The sequence below is a fragment of the Equus caballus genome, chromosome 30 (assembly GCF_041296265.1).
Source record: "Equus caballus isolate H_3958 breed thoroughbred chromosome 30, TB-T2T, whole genome shotgun sequence".
In the NCBI taxonomy this organism is placed as follows: Eukaryota; Metazoa; Chordata; class Mammalia; order Perissodactyla; family Equidae; genus Equus; species Equus caballus.
The window spans coordinates 10,122,141-10,148,132 of record NC_091713.1 but is presented as its reverse complement, the minus strand read 5'-3'; the positions used below and the strand labels follow the sequence as shown (position 1 = coordinate 10,148,132).

Genomic DNA, 25,992 nt, shown 5'->3' with positions numbered 1-25,992 from the left:
TTACTAGCATGAGAATTAAGTTATCTAACCAATTTTAGGTTACATCCATGCAGGAGCTTGCTGCACAGTGGCAGATAGAAAGACCATTTGATTTTGAGCCAAAATTACCAATGTTCTAACACCAGCTTCCACTACTTAATGATTGCGTGGTACTGGCCCAGTGACTAAGTTTTTCTGAATCTTAATTTTACCATCTGTATAATGGGGATGATTATATCGTTCAGAAAATTAAGAGGAACAACTGAAATAACATAAATGAACACTGAGAACTAGAAAGTATTATTCAAATGCAAGGTATTCTTAATAGTAGTAATATTAATGTGTTACTCAAAACAAAGAAACTATAATTTTCATCCAATAATTATACTGCATACCTTTCACCCATGGCTAAGATTTGTTTTGCATAACATGTCTTCTGAAACACAGTCTAGTTACCTTTCTATACCAAGACAAACAAGCACAGCAAGTCTAATTAATTTGCCACAGGCTTCCAAGATAAGTGGGGGAAGGAGAATTCAAATTCCAGAATCCCTTGTTAATTAGCTACTCTTTAATACCTAAGCACATTTCTTCTCTTTCTTTCTTTCTTTTTTTCTTCTGGTGAGGAAGATTCACCCTGAGCTAACATCTGTTGCCAATCTTCCTCTTTTTTTTCTCTCTCTCTCTCTCCCCAGTAGCCCCAGGACATAGTTGTATATCCTAGTTGTAAGTCCTTCTAGTTCTTCTATGTGGGATGCTGCCACAGCATGGCTTGAGCAGTGGTAGGTCTGCCCTCAGGATCCAAACCTGTGAATCCCAGGCAGCTGAAGCGGAGCACACAAACTTAACCACTATGCCACCAGGCCAGCCCCACATTTCTTCTTGATGACTATTCTTTAGACTCCCTTTTTTGGAATGAGATGAAACAAAAAACATAAAACTCAAACTTATTTTTGAGTTTGTCACAAATAATATAAAATAAAATATAACAAAGTAACATAAATGTCATAAAATAAAAAAATTAATTGCAATCAAACTGATCATATGACCTTATGGAGCATTTGTTTCTTTTTGCACTGCATTTTAAGACATATTACCATCAAAGTATTTTTTAAAATGCCAATAAATCTATTTGTAGTTGAAATGCAGCACGTATGAGAGCTCAATAATAATCCATTATACGTACATACTGCATTTTGTTTATCTATTCATCTGTTACTAGACACCTTACAGAGACACAGACACCATACCAGTCATGTCTCTTAATATTTCTTATCTCCACGTAAGGAGAGACTTATCCTGCAAGTTCCTAAACAACCATTCACACATTTCTGGGATATTACTCTGCTGGTTGATAGAAATGCCACGTGGAAAGCACCTCTTCCACTCTCTGATGAACACGTTCCCCCGTATTAGAACCTAAGATATGGTCCAGTTCTAAGAGGCCAATATCCAAACAGAATCATTACTGCCTTTTTCTCAGTTGCCACACTCACCACTCTACCTCACTGAGGAGCCCAGAAAATCTCTGTACTATTCTACTTCTCTCACTGAATTTGTTTAATTAAGATGTCATTGTATAGCGGTTTTCCTTTGTTATCTAAAAACTATAAAGTAAGTTCTCTAATTTTAAAATAAACATGTAATAAACATATGCAAAGTTGATTCTTCTATGGCTAAAGCAGCATTTCTCATTTTCCGCACTATTGATATTTTGGGTCCGATAATTCTTTGTTGTGTGTGTTTGGGGTGGGCGGGGAGAGGTATGCTGTACACCGTAGGATATTTAGCAGCACCTCTGGCCTCTTGGCCTCTACCTACTAGATGTCAGTAGCAACCACCTCTACCCCCCACCATTTGTAACAGCCTAAATGTCTCCAGATATTGCCTAATGTTCTGTACGGGCTGGAGGGGGAGGCAGGATTGCCCAGCTGAGAAACACTGGGCTAATAAAATAAACACTTCTACTTTAAGTATCCACTTACAGTTTTTAACCAAAAAAATACAGGGAGCAAGGGTCCAAGAATTTGTTCTACATTTCCAGGACCTATTAAAATAACTAAATTCTCAAAAATCTGGAGACCCACTTTCCTGCTAAGTACTTTACTCAAAGACATCTTAAAAGTACCTTTTAAAAGTAACTCCTTTATACATAATTCAGTAAATACCAATGATCTTTAATTATGCTCCGACAACTGGAAGGTATCATAATGAACATCTCTAAAAGAAGCAGTGAAACTACTTTCAGTATCACTGAAGTGCCCACAATTAAGTTCAGTTTTACTTCATGCTATGCTAATCTTACGAATTATTTCTAAGTCCTATTTTAAAAGTATATAATGTGAAACTTCTCATTTTTAAGAATAAACTTCTCTACTCTGAGCTCTCATTTTTCAAAATATAAGCCCCAAGACTTAGAACTTATTTTTAGATGATTCAAGAGGGAGAAAATTAATTAAACTGGTAGTTACAGCTAAAAGAGGGAGAGCCAGAAAGTTCAAATCTAGGTAGGGCTGTTCTCCAAGAGCAGAAAAATATTTTGTACCAATTGCAGACTCCGAATAGACACATACAGAAGGCTGACGTTATTACCTGCAACATGAGCTCACAGTCATCTCTTCCGACAAAAATCATTTCTCGCGGCAGCCTGTGCCGAGTGCCTCCACTGCTCACCAAAAACCAGGATGTTAAGCTCATTTTCTGCTCAGCTTCTAAGTCTTTGGTGAAGCTACGTCATCCTGTGGAGAAATATTCAGAAAAATACACATTCAGATATTTTTAGCTTCAGCATCTATTCACCAAACCCTGGAAGTAGGCCCAAGAATAGAAACGCATTCGACATTTACCTCTGACTAAATAAACAGTCCACAGGTCCCTGGAAATGACATATCTACCAAATTCTCATCAGTAAAGTACAACCACAGACTCTGCCAAGAGCTCAATTAAAAAGGAAGACGTGAAGCAATTAAGCAGGTAGTCAGCTAAGAATTCCCCATACTCCAGAAAGGCTTTGAGCATAGTGTAAAAAGGCCTGTACTCTTCAAGCAGACGATCACAGGAGTATCGTGTTAACCTCAGTAAACAATGTTGTACAATACTGTACAAATAAAATGTCTAACTTATAAATGATTTGAGAAAGACAGACTAAGTTCAAATGAATGTATCTGAAGAACTAACAACGGAAGCCAAAGTAACTGCTTCCCTGTCTACCAAAGTGTCTACTAGACCACAGAACGCACATTCAAAAACATGCACTTTCAATTTCTCTGTCCTCAACATGTACTTGACTTTCTTAACACATTTTTCTAGAGCAGCATTTCTTAAGCTTTTTGCTCTTGGGACCATCTTACACTCAAAGAAAAGGGACCCTAAAGAGCACTTTGTTTACATGAGTTATAGACATTAATATTTACCACATTAGACATGAGAACTGAGAAACTGGTATTTATTAATTTGTTTAATAAAAAATAACTATATGTCTAAAACAAAAATAATTAGTGAGAAGAGTAGTACTACATTATATTTTTAAAAATCTCTTTAACATCTGGCTTAATAGAAGATTTTCATTCAATCTGTTGCCATATATTGTTTAACTTGAAATATTTAAGAAGATGGCTTCATTAAGATAAACAGGTGGAAAGGGGAAACTTATTTTAATAGTCTTTTCAAATAAGTGTAGATAGATTTCTTTGATACTACAACAAAGCTTCACAAGTGGTAGTTTCTTGAAAGTTACTTACAATATGGAATCTGAAACTGTTCATACTACATTATACGAAAATCCACCTTCGACTTTGGAGGGATTTGGTGACATTGCGCATTGGTCATTTGGAAAATACAGGTTCCCTGAGTTACACAGACCTTCAAAATGACGACACATTTCATTATACTATTTAAAAACATCCCAGTCATGAATTTCATCACCTGTCTCATCAGAAAAGTCTATAAGTACTGGGCAGCTGTTAAGCTCAGGGTGGCAGAATCAAATGTTGTAAAATTCTAATTTTCTCTCAAAATCTCAAATTTTATTGGCAAAAAAATACTGTCAATTCTTTTCCTTGAAGTGACAGGCTCACTCTGTCCGCCACATACTCAAGTTTACTTGTCTGTCACTGTTTCAAGTAAAAATAGTGTTCTATGAAAGGCATGGCTAGCTCAGCTCACAACTCAAACAACGACACAAAGGCTTCTCCTCGAGACAACCGCGGCACTCTGCGGCACAGCACCTGTGCTTTATGTGTGCTTCCGCTCAGCCATACAGAATCTGAAAGAGATGGGACTCAAAGGTCAAGATTTAATAAAATTAATCATTTTTACCACTTCGTCAAGGACATTCTTAAGTGAAACTGGCTTTTTTTCCTTAACTACAAGTGCATGGCAGTGAAGAATACAATAACTATTAGTACAGTTTGGTGACAATGCCTTGATCTATGCTAAGAAGCCAGCAGCTTTATGCACTACTGTTTTTGTACTATGAGTTCAAATGTCAACACAATAAAAAGGCAAATAATGTTTTGATATTATTATGAAAACAGTTTTGACCTCGTGACCCTTGAAAAGGTTTCAGAGAGTCCCAGAGGCCTGTGAACTGAAACTTGAGAACTATTATCCTAGAGGATGTGGCCATGTCACTAAGAGCATAAAGCTGGGAGTCAGACAGACTGACAGATAAGAGTCTGACTCCTGGTTCCGCCACTTTTTTATTCTGCATGATCTTGGGGGCAAGTTACTTATCCCATGTCCCTTACTTTCCCCATCCACAAAATGAGGAGAATGATAGTATCTACTCAACAGTTTTTCTTATGAATCAAAAGATTACCGCTTGCGTTTTTCCCATGAAATGGTATAGTCTGATACAATTTAATTAGAAGCAAACTGTACCACAGTGAAACGAAACATTCTGTAATAAGAAACATATCTATACATTATGGGGCCGGCCCAGTGGCGCAGTGGTTAAGTGCACACATTTCACTTCGGCGGCCCGGGCTTCACCGGTTCAGATCCTGGGTGCGGACATGGTACTGCTTGACAGGACACGCTGTGGTGGGCTTCCCACACATAAAGTAGTGGAAGACGGGCACAGGTGTTAGCTCAGGGCCAGTCTTCCTCAGAAAAAGAGGAGGATTGGCAGCAGATGTTAGCTCAGGGCTAATCTTCCTCAAAAAAAAAAGAGAAAGAAATATATCTATACTTTAAAGCAAAGATCTGTGAAATGTAGAATTTTGCGTTAAGGTAAAAATCCTTTATATTATAAATTCATCTACACATACACGAAACAGTGAGTTTCACCAAAACAGGCAAATAATTTTCTGTAAAGCTAAAACAATGAACTTTTACTCCTTTCTCAGCTTACCTAATCGATATGGTCAATTTATGTGGATTCTTAAACCTTTCATTCACCTAACTCCTTGATGCAGATGTTGTCTTAGTCTTCCATCTGTCTACTTTCTGTCCAATTGATTTCGAGTATTTCATATATACATCCTGGCCAAGTCAATAGAGAATCAAACACATTTTACCCAAGAAAAACCTCCAACCTAAATATAGTATATAATTTGCATACTGCCTTTTCAAGGAAGCACAATTTTAAAATAATTGCATTAACAGGTAGGTCATAGCTATACACTTATTTAAGGGAACTGGAAAAAAACCACTACAGTAAGACATCTTAAAAGGAAATCAAATTAGCCTAAACACAGTAAACCAAAACACCTGAGCCAAACATGGGCAATAGGAATGGTTTCTCAACATTTTCGAAATCACAAAGTTATATGTAACTACTACAAAAATGACGTTTGCAGTATTTAGACAATATCAGACACAGTAATATAATACACAAATATGTAATATATAACTCTACAACATAAACATCTAATAATTATAGAAAATAATATAAAGTAAAAATAATGCCTTCTTATATATTTTGTTTTGACTTTCAATGAGGCTTAAAAAGGTAACTGAAAGAATACATATTTTCTGGGGCTGGCCCAGGGGCCAAGTTGCTAAGTCCGCGCACTCCGCCTTCGGTGGCCCAGGGTTTTGCTGGTTCGGATCCTGGGCGCCGACATGGCACCACTCATCAGGCCACGTTGAGGCGGCGTCCCACACGCCACAACCAGGAGGACACACAACTAAAAATATACAACTATGTACTGGGGGGATTGGGGGGGTAAAAGCAGGGCGGGGGGAAGCGGAAGATTGGCAACAGTTGTTAGCTCAGGTGCCAATCTTTAAAGAAAAAGAAAAGAATATGTATTTTCTGAAAAACAAAACTAAAACTCCCTCTTCTGGATGAGGAGTATTTTTTATTTATTGGGGCGGGGCAGTGACCTTGAGTTTTCTTCTATCTTTTCTACAATGGGAGGGAAGGAGGTTTAACATAAACCTACCGTCTCTCAGTTTTTATACAGGACTCTCTCCTTATCTCAGACAGCTTTCTCACCGGTCCCTCAGTTTCAGCATCCTTTCCTGCTCACTGAGTAATACTGACACTGGCACACAGATAAAACTAAAGCCTGGTTTGGAGCTTCCTCAGTGGCCAAGGCATAAACCTATAAGCTCAGGTTCCTCTAGAGGGTGGAAAAAGGGGCCTAGAGATTGGCCAAATGTACGGAATACATCCGTGGTCTTAACCAGATGTGAAAGCAGTTCCATTTCTTTTTTTAGGAAGATCAGCCCTGAGCTAACATCTGCAGCCAATCCTCCTCTTTTTGCTAAGGAAGATTGGCCCTGAGCTAACATTCACGCCCATCTTCCTCTACTTTACATGCGGGATGCCTGCCACAGCATGGCTTGACAAGCGGTGCATAGGTCTGCACCCGGGCTGCCGAAGCAGAACCTGCAAACTTAACCACTGCGCCACTGGGCCGGCCCCAGCAGTTCCATTTCTTTGCAGAGTTTGTGGATTAGTCAAGAAGATATGTTTTAGAGTAGACTTTGAGTTGAAAGCCCAGTCCCCTGTGCTTTTTCTAAGTGACTCCAAAAAAGATATACACATTTCTGCACTTCACTACTGGTACATTAAAAATAGAAAAAGACCAAAGAAAAGAAAAAAAGAAAAACAAAAAGAAAGTACCTAAAAATAAAATGAGATATAAATATGGTATTTTACAGTACTTGGCATATGGGAGGTACTCAATTAATGCTCATTTCCTTTTCTCCCTCTCCTCCTAATCCTTTCTGCCAAATGACAACCTAGGGTCATAACCTGAGACTGGAAAGATGTCAACCAACAATATACTGAATATCTTCTATGTCAATGCTCTAAAAATACTCACTTAAAGCAATATTTGAGGGTAAAAATATGACAATATAATGTGGCTTATGGCTTACTCACAAAAATAAAACTGCTAGAATCTTTTTTTCATACATATTTCAATTGTAAAGCAGTAAACTTACTAGATCACTGATTAAAATTCTTACAACACTTTCTCAAAGCATGAACAGTTTTCAGGTCTTACTGGGGAATCTAAAGTCTGAATAGTATAGAGGTCATCGACTTCTCCAAGGATTACACCCTCAGGCCTTCTTACATATTCAAATACTACCACAAACTACAACCTTTGCCCTGTGACTTTGCAATTACTCCAATTAGAGGTGGGGTCTAATTTCCCACTCTATCACTCTGGGCTCTGCCTTACGACTTGTTTTGGCCAATCGGATGATATTAGTAGATATGATGCAAGCAAAAATTAAAATGTGCTTGGGCAATTGGGCTTGCTCTCACCAAAAAAAAGAACATGCCCTGGCTAGTCTATGGGTTCAAGGCAAATGAGAGACATGCAGAACAGACACGGACCTAACATATGACTTGAGGCCAGGCCCTCACTGTGACATCCAACCCCCAGCTGAACAACAGATACATAAGCAAGAATAAAAATGACTGCTGTTTAAAGCCCCTGAGAGACGGGGGGAATTTGATTCATCACTCACTATAATGCACAGAAAGTGAGCATAATTTACGAAAATAAATCTTTAAAAAAGTACACTCACAATCCAATACGTGCACTTGAATAATTTTAGAAATAATACACAAATAGAATTCTTGCTGAAGTTGTCCCTTTTCCCATTTACTCTTTTCATGATGGTTACACTTATTTGAATAATTAAACGTAAAGCAGCTATACATTACAGAACTACAAATTGTAAGTAAAGGAAACTCACAGCTTATTTTAACAAAGAATCCAACAACTAGAGAATTCAGCAACGGAAGAAGACGCAAGCTCAGTTTTTCTTTGGAAAAAAGGTCAACATCTATAGTTCACCTTTGCCCTCGAACAGTTCAGTTTATCCACAGGAGAATCCTCCAATCTCGCCCTATAGGGGGCGATAAACACACGGCTGATGTTGTAAGAGCTGAGCCGGGGAGTGACTGAGGGGATCTCAGCATTCTATTCGCAGAGTTTCTATGTGTTAACCTCCTTGGTTAAGCACATAGCACTTCACTGTAACCATCACAGGCCAATTCATACTGACCCTACTGTATCCTATTGTGTCAATAACAATGTTGTATCAAAAGTTATTTTGCAGGGACAACAAGCAAAAATAATATACTCAGAAAATAGAAACCTTGTCCTCAGATGACCTGGAACTGCCTAGGAACCAAAAGTTCCCTGACTATGGAACTCAATGAGTAAAGAAAGCGCAACAGGGAATCTGATGAGAAGTGACGGGGTCCGTTGATTCGTACCACACTGGACTTATAAGATGTTACACTTCCACCCTCCAATCAGATTCTGCCAAGCTAACATTTTATATAACCACGCCCACTCCCAACTCCTTAAAAGTCTCTCTCCGCTTCAGCTTGTAGAGAGAGATCTGAACCTCACCTTCTGTCTCCTCGCTAGTTGGCCATGCAACAAAGCTCTTGTCTTAAAATTCAGTGCTGTAGTACCGGCTTCTACGCGCACTGGACACTGAGCCTTCACTTGGTAACACTACCCCATCCTTGACTGAGCCTGACGGTCACATGTTTGGAGCCTCTCTAATCAAAAAATTCCAGATAATAAGTCTCTAATCTCTTGCGGGAATGGGGGTTTGGGCAGTTGGCCCTGGGTGCTCTTCATATGGACTTTCAACTGATCTTGTTTTAGGTCCACACCTGATCCCTGCCCTCAAGATACCTGGTATCTCAAGTTCCTAAGCCCTTCCAAGAGTCTATGTGAATTCATTTGTTTCTTTACGCCTCCCTAGCAGGCGCTTAAGTTTGACTTTCTTCCTCTAACAGTTCCCTCTCTTCCAAAACTTTCTCAGCTTCTCTCTTCCCAAGCGGTATCTTTTTGTCTTAGTGAGATTTCAGGAAGGAAAAGAGAAAATTCCAGGGTTTCGATTCACTATATTTCTTATTTAATTTTTAAAAGAAATAAATCAAAGTGAAACCATTCCTGGACTAACACTTGGCTGATAACACTTCAGTTACTTGAAGCTTTTCCTTCTGTTCAATTATATGCAGGTAAATAAATGTCCTAAAGATCTTGATATGATGAATGCCAAAACATAAAAGTCTATAACTTTCTAAGCCTAGAACACCACTTCTTTTAACATATGATTTTGAAATAAAATAAAGGAGAACCCAAATTGGAAGCCATCCAGAACATAATAAAATATCTCAATGACCACTTACTATCTCAATTTTCTTTATGAGTATCATAATCATTTTTTCCTTTATTTCTTTTTCAAAGATTGATTCTAAGAATTTTAAGATTAGAGTAGTTCATCTTAAAATTTAAATTCTTAGAATTTAAATTTAAAATTTTTAAATGAAAAATTTAAATAAATTTTTAAATAAAAATTAAAATTCTTAGAAACTCTAAAACAAGTGAATTCCCAATAATATCTGCTCTCCATATTTGTAGTTTGGTTATTTCATTCTCATTCTAATGAATTCAAATTTCAGGTTCAAGATTATTAATATTGCAAGCCCCACCTATGACTCAATAGAAACTAACTATAAGGGGCAAAAGTCTCCACAGTCAAGTTGATCTAGCCCTGGATATGCCCCCAGTCACTGGAGCAACGAGTATAGCACAGTTCACCATACAACATACGATATGCTAATATGTTTCCTTACTCTCACATGAAACAGCATGAGAATATTTTTAGTAGCTTCATGAATTTGGAAGGCAGCTAAGACAACAGAAACTAATAGATCAGTTCAAAAACTTGGGTTTTATGAGGAAGTACTGTGAAATACATTTGTTGGTGATTATTTACTCTACTCCTATCAGACACAGTTTTAGGAGCTGATGATAAAGCAATGAACAAAACCTCCTTACCTTTGCAGAACTAACATTCTAGTAAAATAACATATATTAAGATCTGTCATAATTTTCCCCAGCTTAACCCTTACCTTGGTAAGAAATTCTACAAAAGCTATGTAGGGATATCACAGAAAAAGGGGAATCCATGCCGCCACCTAAAGAACTATTGAACTCCTAAGAACTGCCTAAAGTAACTACTTTGATACTCTGGTGTCTAATCAAAGAGGTTGGTAAATTTCAGTCTTTTGCAGGTGGCAGCTACCATGACCCACTCCTCATTCCAACAGCTACAAGCAGCCGCCTAGGGACATCTTCCTCCACTTGTGGTGTGGCTTGCTGGAGCTGGGAAATGCAATAAAGACATTACCTTCCAAATATCAAATTGAGTGCTCTGATTGCTGATTGCTGCTTTTGATCCCTGAGCCTTTGTGCTGGCCACCAATGCTTCAACTCCCATGGGCCAAAGGAGCTTTCAAAGAATTTAAAGAGACAATGTGTGTTTGTTGGTTCATTTGCTTTCCCCTTTTGAGAGTCAAGTGTTTAAGGAAATCTTTAATTGGGTCACTGACTGGCCAGAGAGATGACAGAACAGAAATTTTAGTGACCACAATATGACAAGAAATACACACCTTGCAAAAATAGTTTGGAAAAGCAAAGAACAGCTGCTTCAACCCTTGACAAGAAAGCTTCAGCAATCCCTGAGGAGTGGGATAATAAGATTTCCAGATTTACCACAACACACTGAAAATGCCCAGTTTTCTCTCTCTGTATGTGTGCATACACATGCACACACAGACACACATATACATAGGAAAGCCCATTTACAGGAAATACATATATACACAAACATATATACATATAAGTATATATCTTATACATACACGCATATATACATGCAACTCCATTGAAAGGCAAACAAAATTTGACAGAAACCAACCCTGAAGAAGCCCTAACATTGTCATAATTAGTCAAAGATGTTAAACCAATTGTCATAAATGTGTTAAATGACAAAGAACTAAAGGAAATCAGAAAAATGACATATGAAGGAAAAAAGTATCAATAAGGAGATAGAATGACATAAAATGAAAAACTCACTAGAGAGGTTCAACAGCACACTTGAAAAGGTGGAAGAAAGGATAAGCAAAGTTGAAGATAAGACAATTGAAATTACACAGTGTAAATATTCCAAAGAAAAAAGAATACAATAAAATTAACAGAGCCTGAGAGACCTGTGAGATATCATCAAACAGACAAACACACACATTAAAGGAGTCTCAGAACAAGGAACAGAAAGGGAAAGAAAAAATATTCAAAAGAATAATGGCAAAAAACTTGCCAACTTGGAGGAAAGACATAAATATATCCAAGAACATCCAGAAACTCCAAGCAGGATAAATTCATACGGATCCAAACTGAGACATGTTATATTCAAACCTGTCAAAATCAAAAGAAAAACACAATTTGAAAACAGTAAGAAAAGAGATTTTTCATACACAAGTGAGACTCAGTAGGATTAACAGGGGCCAGCCCCGCAGCTGACTGGTTAAGTCCACGCACTCTGCTTCAGTGGCCCAGGGTTTCGCTGGTTCAGATCCCAGATGTGGACATGGCACCGCTCATCAGGCCACGCTGAGGCAGCATGCCACATAACACAACCAGAGGCACTCACAACTAGAATATACAACTATGTACTGGGGAGCTTTGGGGAGAAGAAGAAGAAGAAACAAAGAAAGATTGCCAGCAGATGTTAGCTCAGGTTCCAATCTTTAAAACATAAAATAAAATAAAATAGGATTAACAGCTGATTTGTCCTCATAAACCATGAAGGCCAGAAGGCAGTGGGATGGAATATTTAAGTCCTGAAAGAAAAAAAACTGTCAACCAAGAATTCTATATCTGACAAAACTATCTTTCAAAACTGAATCACAATTAAGACATTTTCAGTTAAACAAAAGCTGACAGAGGTCACTACCAGTAGACTGGCCTACAAGAAACACAAAAAGACTTTCAGGCTGAAATAAAAGGATAGTAGATGGTAACTAAAAATCGTAAGAAAAAATAAAGAATATTTTGGTAAATATAGGTAAATATAAATCTAGTATTACTGTTCTTTTGATATGCTTTGTAAGTCTCTCTTTTTCCAATATAATTTAACAGGCAAATACATAAAACATTATAAATCTATTTCAATGTAAATATAATATATAAAAATGCAATCTGGGACAACTACAATATAGAGGATGAGGGATGGAGATGCACAGGAGCAGAGGGTTTGTATACCCTTGAGATTAAGCTGGTATTATTCAAACTAGGTTATTATAAGTTTAAGATGATAATTGTAATCCTGAAGTTAACCACTAAGAAAATAACTAAAAAATATATAGAAAAGGCAAGAAGAAGGGACTCAAAATGACACATTATAAACATGAACTAAATACAAAAAAAGAGGCACTAGTGGAAGAACTGAAGAATAAAAAACAGCATAGCATACAGAAAATAAATAGATAAATGACAGAGGTAAATCCTTCAGAAATCACACTAAACGTAAATGCATTAAACTCTATTAAAAGGCAGAAAAAGGCAAGTTAGATAAAATTAACAGGATCCATTTATGTAATCTTCAAGAGACTCTGTAGATATAAAGATGCAAGGAGGCTGAAAGTAAAAGGAAGAAAAAAGATATTCTGTGCAAATAACCAAAAGAAAGCTGAAGTAGCTACATTAGTGTCAGACAAAATAGACTTTAAATCAAAAAAGGTTGCAGGAGGGGCCGGCCCTGTGGTTAAGTTCCTGTGCTCTGCTTCAGCAGCCCAGGCTTTTGCCAGTTTGGATCCTGGGTGCAGACATGGCACTGCCCATCAAGCCATGCTGAGGCAGCACCCGAAATGCCACAACTAGAAGGACCCACAACTAAAAACATACACAACTATGTACCAGGGGGCTTCGGGGAGAAAAAAGAAAAATAAAATCTTTTTTAAAAAAAAGGTTGTAAGAGACAAAGAAAGACATTATATATTGATAAAAGGTTCAAATACAGCAAGACATAAAACATATAATACCTGTAATATACACGTTCCTAACAAGAGAGCCCCAAAACACTCAAAGCAAAAAAGGAGAGAATTAAAAGGAGAAACAGACAGTTGAACAATAACCATTGAAGACTTCAATATCCTACTCTCAACAATGAAAAACCTAACCAGACGGAAGATCAATAAGGAAAATAGAGGAGTTGACAACTCTATAAACCAATTTGATCTAACAGACATATATACAACATGCCACTCAACTACAAGTGCATACAGAAGATTCACCAGGACAGACCGTTGTGTTAGGTCTAAAACGTAAGTCTCAATAAATTTTTAAAAATTGAATTCTTACAAAACAACTTTCCCAATCACAATTGAATGAAATTAGAAATTGGTAAACAGAAGAAAAACTGGAAAATTCTCAATATGTGGAAATTAAACAACACACTCTTTAACCACCAATGAGTAAAAGAAGCAATCCTAAGAGTATTAGAAAATACACTGAGACAAATAAAAACAAAAACACAACACACCACAACTTGTTGAATATAGTGGAATATAGCAAAAGCAGTGCCTTAGCTGTAGTTCATAGCTGTAAATGTACACATTAAAAAAGAAAGATATCAAATAAATAACCTAACTATATACCTTAAGAAACTAGAAAAACAGCAAACTAAACCCAAAGCTAGCCGAAGGAAGATAATAATAAAGATTAGCGTGAAGTAAGACAGTAGAAAAACAATAGGGAAAAATCAATGAAAATGAAACTTGTTTCTTTGAAAGATCAATAAGTATGACAAACTTTTGGCTAGACTGACTAATAATAAGACTCGAAATCACTAAAGTCAGAAATAAAAACAGTAACATTACTGACTTCTTTCTTTCAACAAGGGTGACCTCTGAGAAATAAAAAGGATTCTGAGAGAATACTATGAATAAGCGTATACCAAAAAACTGGATGATCCAGATGAAACGGACAAATTCCTGGAAACACACAACTGACCAAGGTTGAATCATGAAGACATAGAAAACTGGGATAGACCATAACTACTAAGGAGATTGAATCAGTAAAAAAAAACATCCTAACAAACAACAGCTAAAGACCTTCACTGGTGAATTTCACCTAGAAAAGGAATTAACACAAAGACTTCTCAAATTCTTCCAAAAAACTGAAGAGGAGGGAAGACATCTTAATTCATTCTATGCAGTTGGCATTACCTGATACCAAAGGTAGAGATAGACACAGACACTACAAGAAAAGAAGACTACACCAACATCTTATATTGATACAACTATTTTCAACAAAGTACTGGCAAACTGAATTCAGCAGCATAATAAAAGGATTATAAACCATGTTCACATGGGATTTATTCCTGGAATGAAAGGACGGTTGAACATAAGAAAATCAATCAATGTAACAGACTGTATTGATAGAATGAAGGAAAAAAACAAACCCACATGATCATCCCAATTGATGAAGAAAAAGCATTTGACAATATTCAACATCCTTTCATGACAAAAACACTCTAATAAACTAGGAATAGAATGAACTTCTTTAACATCATGAAGGCACTACGTGAAAAGCCCACGGCTAACATACTCAACAATGAAAGATTGAAACCTTTCCCCTAAAATCAGAAACAAGACAAGAACGCCCGCTTTCACCATTTCTATTTAACATAGTACTAGAAGTCGTAGCCAGAGTAATTAGGTAAGAAAGAGAAACTGAAAGCATCAAAATTGGAAGAGAAGTAAAATCATCTCTGTCCAAAGGTGAGATAAGCTTTTATGCAGAAAACTCTAAAGATTCTACCAAAAAACCAGAAACGCGCAATTGTTAGAGCTAATAAATGAATTCAGAAAAGATGCAAGATATAAAATTAAGTCAAAAATCAGTTGCATTTCTGTTCACTAGCAACAAACAATCTGAAAAGGCAATTAAGAAAAACTTCCATTTATAACAGCATCAAAAAGAATAAAATACTTAGGAATAAATATAACCAAGATGGCCCAAGACTTGTACAGTGAAAAATATGGAAAATAGTTGAAAGAAATTAAAGGAAATCTAAATAAATGGAAACATACCCTGTCTTCATGGATTTGAAGACGTAATGTTGTTAATATTGACAAGACTACCCAAAGCAATCTACAGATTCAATGTAATCGTTATCAAAATCCCAACAGCATTGTTTGAAGAAATAGAAAAATCCAGCCTAAATTCATATGGAATCTCAAGGGACCTCAGAGAGCCAAAACAATGTGGAAATGAAAAGCAAAGTTGAAGGACTCGCATTTCCTGGTTTTAAAACTTCCTACAAAGCTACAGTAATTAAAACAGAGTTGTGCTGGCATAAAGACAGATATACACACCAACGGAACAGAACAGAGAGCCCAGAAATGAACTTTCACGTATACGGTCTACTGATTTTCAACAAGGGTGCCAAGATCACTTAACGGGGAAAAGAGTCTTTTCAACAAATAGTGCTGGGAAAACTAGATATCCACATGCAAAAGAATGAAGCTGGACTCTTACCTAACACCATACACAAGCTAACCCCAAATGGACCAAAGACTTAAACATAAGAGCTAAAACTATATAAAACTTAGAAGAAAAAAAACGGAAAACTTGCATGGCCTTGTATTTGGTAACAGTTTGTTTAAGATGACACCAAAGCACAGGCAACAAAACAAAAAATACATAAATTGGACTTTATCAAATTTTAAAACTTTTGTCCAGGCTGGTCTGGTGGGTGGCACAGCAGTTAAGTGCACACGTTCTGCTTCTCGGTGGCCTGGGGTTCGCAGGTTCAGATCCCAGGTGCAGACATGGCACGGCTTGGCACACCATGCTGTGGTAGGCGTCCCACATGTAAAGTAGAGGAAGATGGGCACGGATGTTAGGTCAGGGCCAGGCTTCCTCAGCAAAAAAGAAGAGGAATGACAGTAGTTAGCTCAGGGCTAATCTTCCTCAAAAAAAAAAAAATTTAAAAAAAAATGTTGTCCATCAAAGGACACTATCAAGAGAGTGAAACGAATGAGGGAAAATATTTGCAAATCATTTATCTGATAAGCGATTAATATTCAGAAGATTAATCATCAGGGAAATGCAAACGGAAACCACAATAAGATACCACCATTAGGATGGCTATTATCAAAAAATAAAAATAAGTATTGGTGAAGATGTAGAGAAACTGAAACCCTCGTGTACTGCTGGTGGGGATGTACGAAGGTGCAGCAGTTCCAGTTTCTCAAAAGCCAAAGACAGAATTTCCATATCATCCAGCAATTCCAGTCCTAGGTCTATACTCAAAAGAAGTGAAAAGTACGGACTCAAACAGATACATTTACACCAATGTTCATTGCAGGATTACTCATGATAGCCAAAAGGTGAAAACAACCCAAGTGTCCATCAACAGATGAATAAAGAAAATATGACATGTACATACAATGGAATATTATTCAATCATAAAAAGAAATGAAATTCTGACAGGCTACAACATGGATGAACCTTGAACATATTGTGCTAAGCGAAATAAGCCAGACACAAAAGGGCAAATACTGTATGATCCACTTATATGAGGCAGCTAAAACAGGCAAATTCATATAGACAGAAAGCAGAATAGAGGTAAAAGGGGCTGGGAGGAGAGAGCAATGGGAAGTTATTGTCTAGTAGGTACAGAGTTTCTGTTTGGGATGATGAAAAAGTTCTAAAAGTAGACAGTGGTGTCAGTTACACACTGAACGTAATTAATGTCACTGAACTGTACACCAAAAAACAGTTAAGTTGGTAAGCTTTATGTTATGCATACTTTACCACGATTTTTTAAAAAATGTAACTGGAAAAGAACAGCCCCTCAAGCCCTCTCTCTGCCTTGATTTCTCTGTTTTAAATTGGAAATAAAGTAAAACCTTACAGTCGTGTACACCTAACGATGTGAGTATGTTCTGAGAAATGCGACGTTTGGCAATTTCATCGCTGTGCAAACATCCTAGGGTGTGCTTAACAAATCTAGATGGCACAGCCCACTACACACCTAGACTGTATGGCACTCATCTTATTGGGCCACTGTCACACGTGCTGTCGGTTAGTCACTGACCAAAACGTCGTTAGGCAGCACATGACCGTATTTTGTTTAGTTTCGTATTTGTGTTTTTCTGTCTTAGAACAAGGTATTTTGGACATTCAAACTTTCTATAGAACCGAGAGTTTTTCCCTTAAAGCAGGGACTGGTTAACTTTGGCCTTCTGCCTATTTTTGTGAATAAAGTTTTACTGGAACACAGTCAGCTTCTGCATCACAAAAGCCGAGCTGAGCAGTTGTAACAGACCATATGGCCTATAAAGGCTAAAATATTTACTTTCTGGCCCTTTATAGAAAAAGCTTGCCATCCCTGCCTTAAAGTATTAATACCAGTTTTTAGTTTTACCATTTTAGATGAAAATATTTCAAAATATATTTTACATTTACCTACTTTTACAACTCAAAATATTAAATATTGTATTTAACTCTTTATTAGTGGTTCATGATTATCACTATTATCACTTATTAAACTATGCTGTAAACTAGCAATTTCCGCAAAATTTATTAAGGAATACTGATCTGTCCTAATACTATCTAGTTCTAATTTTCTGAGATCCTAAACTCACATTCTTTATGTTTTTTTCTATCTTCTCCCTTCTTATCAGTAGCATTTTTCATTGTAATAGCCCCACTCCCTCCTACAAAGCCTTAAAAATAAGATAAGTATATTTCAACTAGGCTCAAAATGAACAAATAAAATCTGAATGAGAGCTCCTGTGAGTGAACTACAGTCATGTGTCGCTTAACCATGGGGATATGTCCTGAGGACTGCGTCATCAAGCGATTTCATCATTGTGTGAACATCACAGGGTGCACTTACACAAACCTAGATGGTATCACCTACCACACGTCTAGGCTATATGGTACTAATCTTATGAGACCACTATCGTATATGAGGCCTGCTGTTGACTGAAAAGTCAGTATGTGGTGCACAAGTGTACATATATTTTCATTTATAGGCTTTGAAACATAAATTTTGTCACTCTGAAGGCTTTAGTTTATTTTTGGATCTTTGGTTGGGAGGCAGCAGAATTCTACAGGTGAGATATTATTGTAAAAGCAAGTATAACCCTTACAAATTAAATAAGAATATTAGAGTGCTTTGAACGCAATGAAAAGAATTTGACACATTCAGGGTACTACTATTTACTATCTGATATAATAGAAAAATTTTATTTAGTGAGGAATTTAAGAGACTAAAAGATTACCCCAAAAACTTATTAGCAAAGTTTCAGGGATTAGAACTCACGGCATATGTCGATCCATAAATCATGAAATATCATTAACATGTGTATGGCTTAAGTTTAGATTTAACAAACCTAACAGATTCAGGGGCCTAAGAGTCTCATACATAATTCTGAAAAATCAACAAAATTCTAAACATTCGTGTGTGTTTGGGGTCTGAGAGAACAGGTAATAGCCTTAATTACAAATAGTAAAAATTCCAGGAACTCTCACTTAGGAATTACAAATATCAAAGCCTACTATTGACCAATGAATAGAATTGCCTTTGTTTCATCTAAAGGGACTGACAATATAACTGAAACACAACTCTGACTCTTCCATTTCCCATGCCAGCAATCCTCACTGACTTTTCTAACACTGAAGCAACAATCCTAAAAGCTAACAACCTTAGATATGCAGACTAGATAGAATACAAAATTATATAACTATCTGCTATGCTTATTAATTTCAGCATTAAGAAACCCCAGAGTATGACAAAGTGCAAAGCTAACAGTGTTGCCTTTCTCAAAGTTTTTCCCCACGGCAGAGTAAGCCATTCTTTTCTTTGTAGCCCTACAATACTTGGTTCAAATATCTGTTATGCTCTAATTTGAACTACAATTTTTAGCATTAATGATATTGCACTGCTACTATATGATTCTGTCTCTAGTTGGTGAGCTCTCTAATGGCAGGATTCTATCTTCCTCCATCCCCCCTTCTTTCAGTAAAAACTTAGTAAGAAACCTATCAAATCCAGGTGCTTATGAGTATTTAGGGTACACAAAGACAAAACAAACAAACAAAAAGACCTCACCACAAGGAACTCAGTTCTTACTGAATGCTGGTCAGTAGATGCCAAGACAGAGATAAGCCTAAAGTGATACTAGGATAAACAGGAAGTTGTCATTATCCCAGACCCAGAGGCAGACACTCAGCTGGTATTAAAGGCTGAGAGCTGAAATAAATACAAAGACGTTTCTTCACCTCTGTATCCCGAGAGCCCAGCCGATGTTTCACCTCTAGTGAGTGAGTGACAGGCTATTTTTACTGAATGAACCAGCAGCGCTGGAGCCGCTACAAATCTTCTTGAGGTGAGGATAATCTGGAAATCTCCAGGAACAGGAGGTTAGAAATGAATCATTTAACCTTTGCTGCAATTAAAGCTAGCCATTAAATCCTATTACTGCCCCCCTTCAGCTGTGTCTCTCATACTCTTTAGGTCCTTCTCACGTAGGCTTCTTTACAGCAGCAATCCGACCAAAGTTTAAAGCCTGCCATTTGGAGGTCAGATGGAGGTAAACAATGAACAGCATCGCAGTCTCATTTCCATGAACCAGCATCACAGGCCCGTTTCCACCTTCAGTATCTATAATTAGCTTTAAACAGTGACTCTCCTGTTAGATCAGAGCTCATTTCATGATCTAATGGACTAAAAATTTAACATTTAAGCTTTAAATTTTAAAAAGCAAAACAAAAACTCTGCAGATGTCCAGCAGGGCACATAGCTTCACTATACTTCTAAGTTTCAACATTACATATGCTTTACTGCTTTGTTTATTTATATTAAAAAATGTTGCCTCCAGTGACTTCCAGTTCAAATTGACTAATGGCAAGAAGAGTCTGAGTGATCTTCATTACCATGTAAAGCTGTGAATGGACAACAGCGCACTTGATACATAACAACATTACAGTAGAACTATGAATAATGCACTGTATAACCGTGGCAAAGAACTAGTTTATTCAGATTATTAGGTTGGAAGAAAAAAACCTATTCTATAAATGATCATCAGTGTATGCAATTACTTGAGCTAAAACACACGGTAAGGGCAGTCTATCCTTACGCCTCTGGCAATTGGCTCCTGATTCATCACCAGATGGCCTTTCAGAGGAGCCTCCTCTTACCTCACATCTCCTGCTATTGCAGACTTTACTATTAAGAAAGAAATAACTGGCCTCACATTAGGACTATCAATCTACGCAGCTGAAAATGCTTTCCTCCAATCTTTACAATTCTTATTTTAATAAAATATTATCTACTTATGCATCCATGTGAAGATTTTTCTTCTCATACCAAGAGGCATGAAAGAGTAACAACGATATCTGTGCGCTTGGCCCAGGGCCTACCTCTGTTTCCTAAACGAATAAACGGTAGGAAAAAGGAGACGTGATTTTCATAACGAAATAAAACTTAAAACAACGGGGAAAAAAGTGATAGACTTTACCTCCAGAAATTGTCATTTGAATCAGCAGTAAAGTGTATAAATTAGAATGAACTAAGCTGCTGCATCAACTGCCATATAGGCCTTTATAACTTATACCACGTCTTTTAAAAAAATTCTTTTAATTAAGACTAGTTTTTAGAGGGGCCGGCCGGATGGTGCAGCGATTAAGTTCACACGTTGCGCTTCAGCAGCCCGGGGTTTGCTGGTTTGGATCCCGGGCGTGGACACAGCACTGCTTGGCAAGCCATGCTGTGGCAGGCGTCCCACATATAAAGTGGAGGAAGATGGGCATGGATGTTAGCTCAGGGCCAGGCTTTCTCAGCCAAGAGAGGAGGATTGGCAGCAGATGTTAGCTCAGGGCTAATCTTCCTCAGAAAAAAAAAAAAGACTAGTTTTCAGAGGAGTTTAAAGTTTCCAGCAACATTGAAGGAGAAGACACAAACATTTCCCAATACTCCCACCCGCCCCCACCCTGCCCCCCGGCCCATGCATAGCCTCCCTCATTACCAGCAGCCCTCACCGGAGTGATACATCTTTTATAATTGTTGAACCTACACTGACATATCATGATCATCCAAAGTCCACAGTTTTACACTACGGTACATTCTTGGTGTGGTACATTCTATTGGTTTGGACAAATGTATAATGACATGTACACATCATTGTGGAATCAGAATATTTTTACTGCCCTAAAAATCCTTTCTGCTCCGCCTATTCATCCCTCCCCCCACCAACCCTTGATCTTTACACTGTCTCCGTAGCGGTGCCTTTTCCAGAATGTCATATAATTGGAATCATAGAGCACGTTGTCTTTTCAGATTGGCTTCTTCCACTTAGTCATATGCATTTAAGGGTCCTCCATGTCTTTTCACAGCTTGACAGCTCCTTTCTTCTAAGTGGTGAGTAATACTCCGTTGTCTGGAGGCACCACAGTTTATGCACACACTCACCTGCTGAAGGGGGTGCTTCCACCTCTTTGGGTGCTTCCAAGTTTTGGCAATTATGAATAAAGCTGCTATAGCTACCAAGTCTTTTTATCCTATCATACCAAGAAACCAGAAGATAAGTGAGTAAATTTTTTAAAATGTATAAATTTAGGATTCATATTTCATATTTCCCCCTACTAAACCCCTAATAGAAAATATACCTATCACTAAAGTCTCTGCCTTCTGACAGCACCTATTTCTGAAAATGAGAAAAAAGAACTAGGGCTGCATTTCAGCTAAGGACTCAAGATGAAATAAAGTGCAGATATGATTGATCATATATTATAAAAACAGAAAGAATTTTATTTATAATAAGTAGCATTTACTATGTGCAAGACACTGTTCTAAGAATTTCATACACACATACACAATTGTGTTTAACTTCAAAAATTATGTAAGTTCTAGAAAATGGACATAAACATTATACAACAATTATACAAGAGGACTCCATTTTATAGAGTACTATAAAATGAATTAATCTACTCTTTTCTTCATTCACAAGTACTTAAATAGTAAGCACTACAGAGACTAGGGAGAGAGAGATGATCAACATAGAAAAAGTTCCTAATCTCACAGAAACAAAAATAGACAGCTAAGTAAATGAACAAATCTAAGTAAATGAATAAGACAACTTCAGTGACAAGGGAAGCTGGGAACACGAGTAAACAAAGAGAACAGCATGATCAACAGTCTCAGGGCGGTGCTGTTTAGGCCGGGTAGTCTGGGGAAACCTCTGAGAAAGTGACATACATTTAGAACATATTTTAAAATTCAGATCTGCTGTATAGTTAACCTGACATGGAACACATAATGAAGTATACTCTTGGGAAAAATTTATTTCTTTTGAATCCTCACCCCTACTTGAAACTGTACAGTTAATCCAAAAAAATAAACCCACAGCTGTGCTTTTTTTGGATACCTACCAAGATACTCGTTTCGTGCTCATGTGAACCAACTCAGTACTGGGAAAATTTCTGCTTTCATATCCTCATGATTATTTTGGAATAAGTGCTCCAAATTTTACCTTTATTATCTGCCATTTATTTAAACATTATTAATTTTTTTTAAAAAACAAAGCAAATACTTACTGAGAAAAATGTAATTTACAACTTTTGTTTGAAAAAGCATTAAAGCTCAAAAATAATTTTTTGTAAATAATGAAGATGACATTCCAAATATCAATAGTCATACATTCTATATCTGAGTTTATTATATATTTTCAAAAGACGACTTACATTTGATGGGAAAAGCCAGTGATTTAACAAAACATCGTTTCTTCATAAAAATCATTTTACAAAGTGTTTAAAGAAAATGCTTGAGAAAAGAAGTCATACTTTTCTATAAATTATGTAGGCATTAAAAGTTCTTGCCAAGTTTTCTCTGCCAATTTATGAAAAATGTGACATCTGACTTGCTTTCTTTTGCAGAACTGTACAACTTTGTTAAAACATAATTTCATTGTCTTACACCAATACATCAATTAAGACTTGGATTCAAACATTTATCAAGTACCTCCTTTGTGCCAGTACCTGTGCTAGCTGCTTACACTTTCATTCTTTCACTTAACTCCCAAAATATCCAAGTGAGAAACATTTTTCCCCTCAAGAGAACTAAAGTTAAAAGACTTGCCCAAGGTCACAAGGCTAGCAGGAGTAAACAGGAGCCGTTTGGATTCACCCCTGGGCTTTCAGATACCAAGTTCTGGGCTTCTTCCACAACCACTGTCTCCTTCTTATTTTTCTCAAGTGTACCTTAAAAATGATGCAAGTTATACCAGTTCCTACAAACTCAGATTAGGCTAAAGAGTTTGAATATGACTGAAAAGCAATATATTTTTGCCTAGCAGAATGATCTCTGACACTGTCTTTTTGAGCAATAAACCCTGACGGTACATGCAAAATTCAGTCTATTGTCAATCTACCTCTTCCACTCCTGCTTGGTCACCAGCAGGCTCCAAGATTCTCTCCCTGAGAAATCCACGGACAAGTAAGAATCAATCAGTTTATATTAAAATCAGAGACCAAAAACCAGTTGTCCCATCTAGAAGAATGAGGCAAACTGAGTAAATCAGGGTACAGCATGGATCAGAAACCTAGAATTTGAAGGAACAGTAAGCCATCTCTAGGCTCAGTGATCAACTATGAATCTGAAAACCTCTGTCAGGTCATACCTGACCCAGAGCAGGGAAAGGTGCACAACGCTGCCTCCAGGGACTGAAAACCGAATCGACAGGAGGGAGCGAGAGAGGGAAGAAAGCAGGATGAGTTCAGGGTCTACAAGACCGTGAAGGCCAAACGTTTCTGATTCACCTTTCTTAGCTCATTCTACGACAACAATTTCTGTTTTTCATGTCATGTGTCTGTAATGAATTTTATCATATCACTGCCTAATACACCCTTTAAAAATTGTTTCTGCTCATCATTACTACCTTTTCTCCTTTAATTCACTACATATTACCTGTTTGGGAGGTGGATATAAATCATTTCCCCCACAGTATCAGCACAACACACGAAAACTGAAATCAAACTTCAAAATGCAGAATAAAAACTCTCAGAGTAAGATTTAAGCAAGGATGTATTTTACAAATACATCACAAATGCACTTACTTATAGCCTAATTCTTGTTGTTAGCGCTCTCAAGTAGATCCCGACTCCTAGCGACCCTGTGCATGGCAGAACAGAGCCCTGCCTGGTCTTTCGCTGCCGTCCTCTCACCTCCAGTGCTCCATCAGATAACGCTCCATTGCTATCCACAGGGTTTTCACGTCCAATTTCTTCAGAGGCGGGTGGCCAGGTCCTCCTTCCTAGTCTGTCTTAGTCTGGAAGCTCCACTGAAATCTGTCCACCATGGGTGACCCCGCTGGAATTTGAAATCCTGGTGGCACAGCTTTCAGCATCACAGCAACAAGCAGCCCCACAGTATGATACCGACAGATGGTGGTGTGGTTCCCTGACCGGGAAATGAACCTGGACACACGGTGAGAGTGCCAAATCTTAACCACTAGACCACCAGGACTGGTGGTTTCCAGCCTAATAAAAAGTGGTTAATTATTAGCCTAAATTATGCAATATTTCCTTTTACCTTCATGTTAAATTATAATGCTCATAAATATCTTTATAACAGCACTGTGCAATACAACTACGCTGGTGAAAAGATTTTAGAGCTACACTGTCCAATACATTAGCCACTAGCCACATGTGAACAACTGAGCACTTGAAATACGGCAAATGAATCTAAGAAGAATTTTTATTTTATTTAATTTTAATTATTTTAAATTTAAATATTCACATATTGCTAGTGGCTACTCGAGCTAGCTCAGTTTGACACAAACAGGAATTACGTAATTATGTACATTAATTAAGGATGGTTTTAGTTAAATACTTCATACCTATAGAATATAAACATGCAGAACAGGTTGATAAAAAATAATTTATGTTGGAAAGAAAAGTTTTGATATCAAAAGAGCATAAAGAGCTTTACATTTTCATTTATAAAAGTGTACAGCATTCATACAAATCAGTACACTACATAAGAAATCAAGCCTATTTTTTCACTGCAGTTTTTCAATAACCATTTCAACTGTTACTATGTCCGAAGTCTATCCTTCCATATATTCCAATTCCTTAGACTACTGATGCTTAAAGTGATGGTTCATCATTACCAGAACACCATGACATATGCAACAGATTGCCAGAAAGATTTTGTAGTGTGAATATTTCTGAGAAGACGATTTTTTCAACAATTCTTTTAAGCGAGGGAGTCTCCGGGCGTAGGTAAAGAACAATTCTCTATGACATATTATTTCATTTGGAGAAGAGCATGTGTAAGTTTGAGGATAAAAAGCAGCTAAAATAGATTAAAAGACTATTAGTATATTTAAGAACAATTATTACTAGGAGATAATACTCTGAGCCCAAATGAGTATCAGGATATGTCAAAAAAAGGTTCACCTTCCAGAAACTTTCTCTTCAATCCTACCTTTCTTTTCTCCTCTGTCCCATCCTCTTGCTCTTTCTTCAATCTCTGTATACCACTACCTCTAATTACTCTCACACTCACTAGTTTGTGACTCAATGTGCCATAAACAGAAAATTGAAGAATATCCTAAATTTTCCAAATATACAATATTATTTCAAAATTTGGGAGCAACCTTAGAAAGTAAACAGTTTAAATCTTTTATTTTTACAAATGAGCAAAATGAGACACTGAGATTAA

The 25,992-nt window shown here is 37.1% G+C and overlaps 1 protein-coding gene across 20 annotated transcripts in view; it reads right to left on the bottom strand.

Moving 5' to 3' along the window:
• The window catches only part of CEP170 (centrosomal protein 170), a 145,398-nt gene that overhangs the window by 104,372 nt on the left and 15,034 nt on the right, over window positions 1–25,992 (bottom strand). For 19 of the 20 annotated variants that reach the window (XM_070255703.1, XM_023632760.2, XM_023632765.2 and 16 more), the window contains exon 2: window positions 2,572–2,717. In XM_070255703.1, coding sequence (XP_070111804.1) covers window positions 2,572–2,676 — 105 coding nt within the window. In that variant the 5' untranslated portion in view covers window positions 2,677–2,717. Of the gene's footprint in view, window positions 1–2,571; window positions 2,718–2,825; window positions 3,199–25,992 lie in introns of those variants that run through there. The other variant, XM_070255693.1, reaches the window with a different exon arrangement.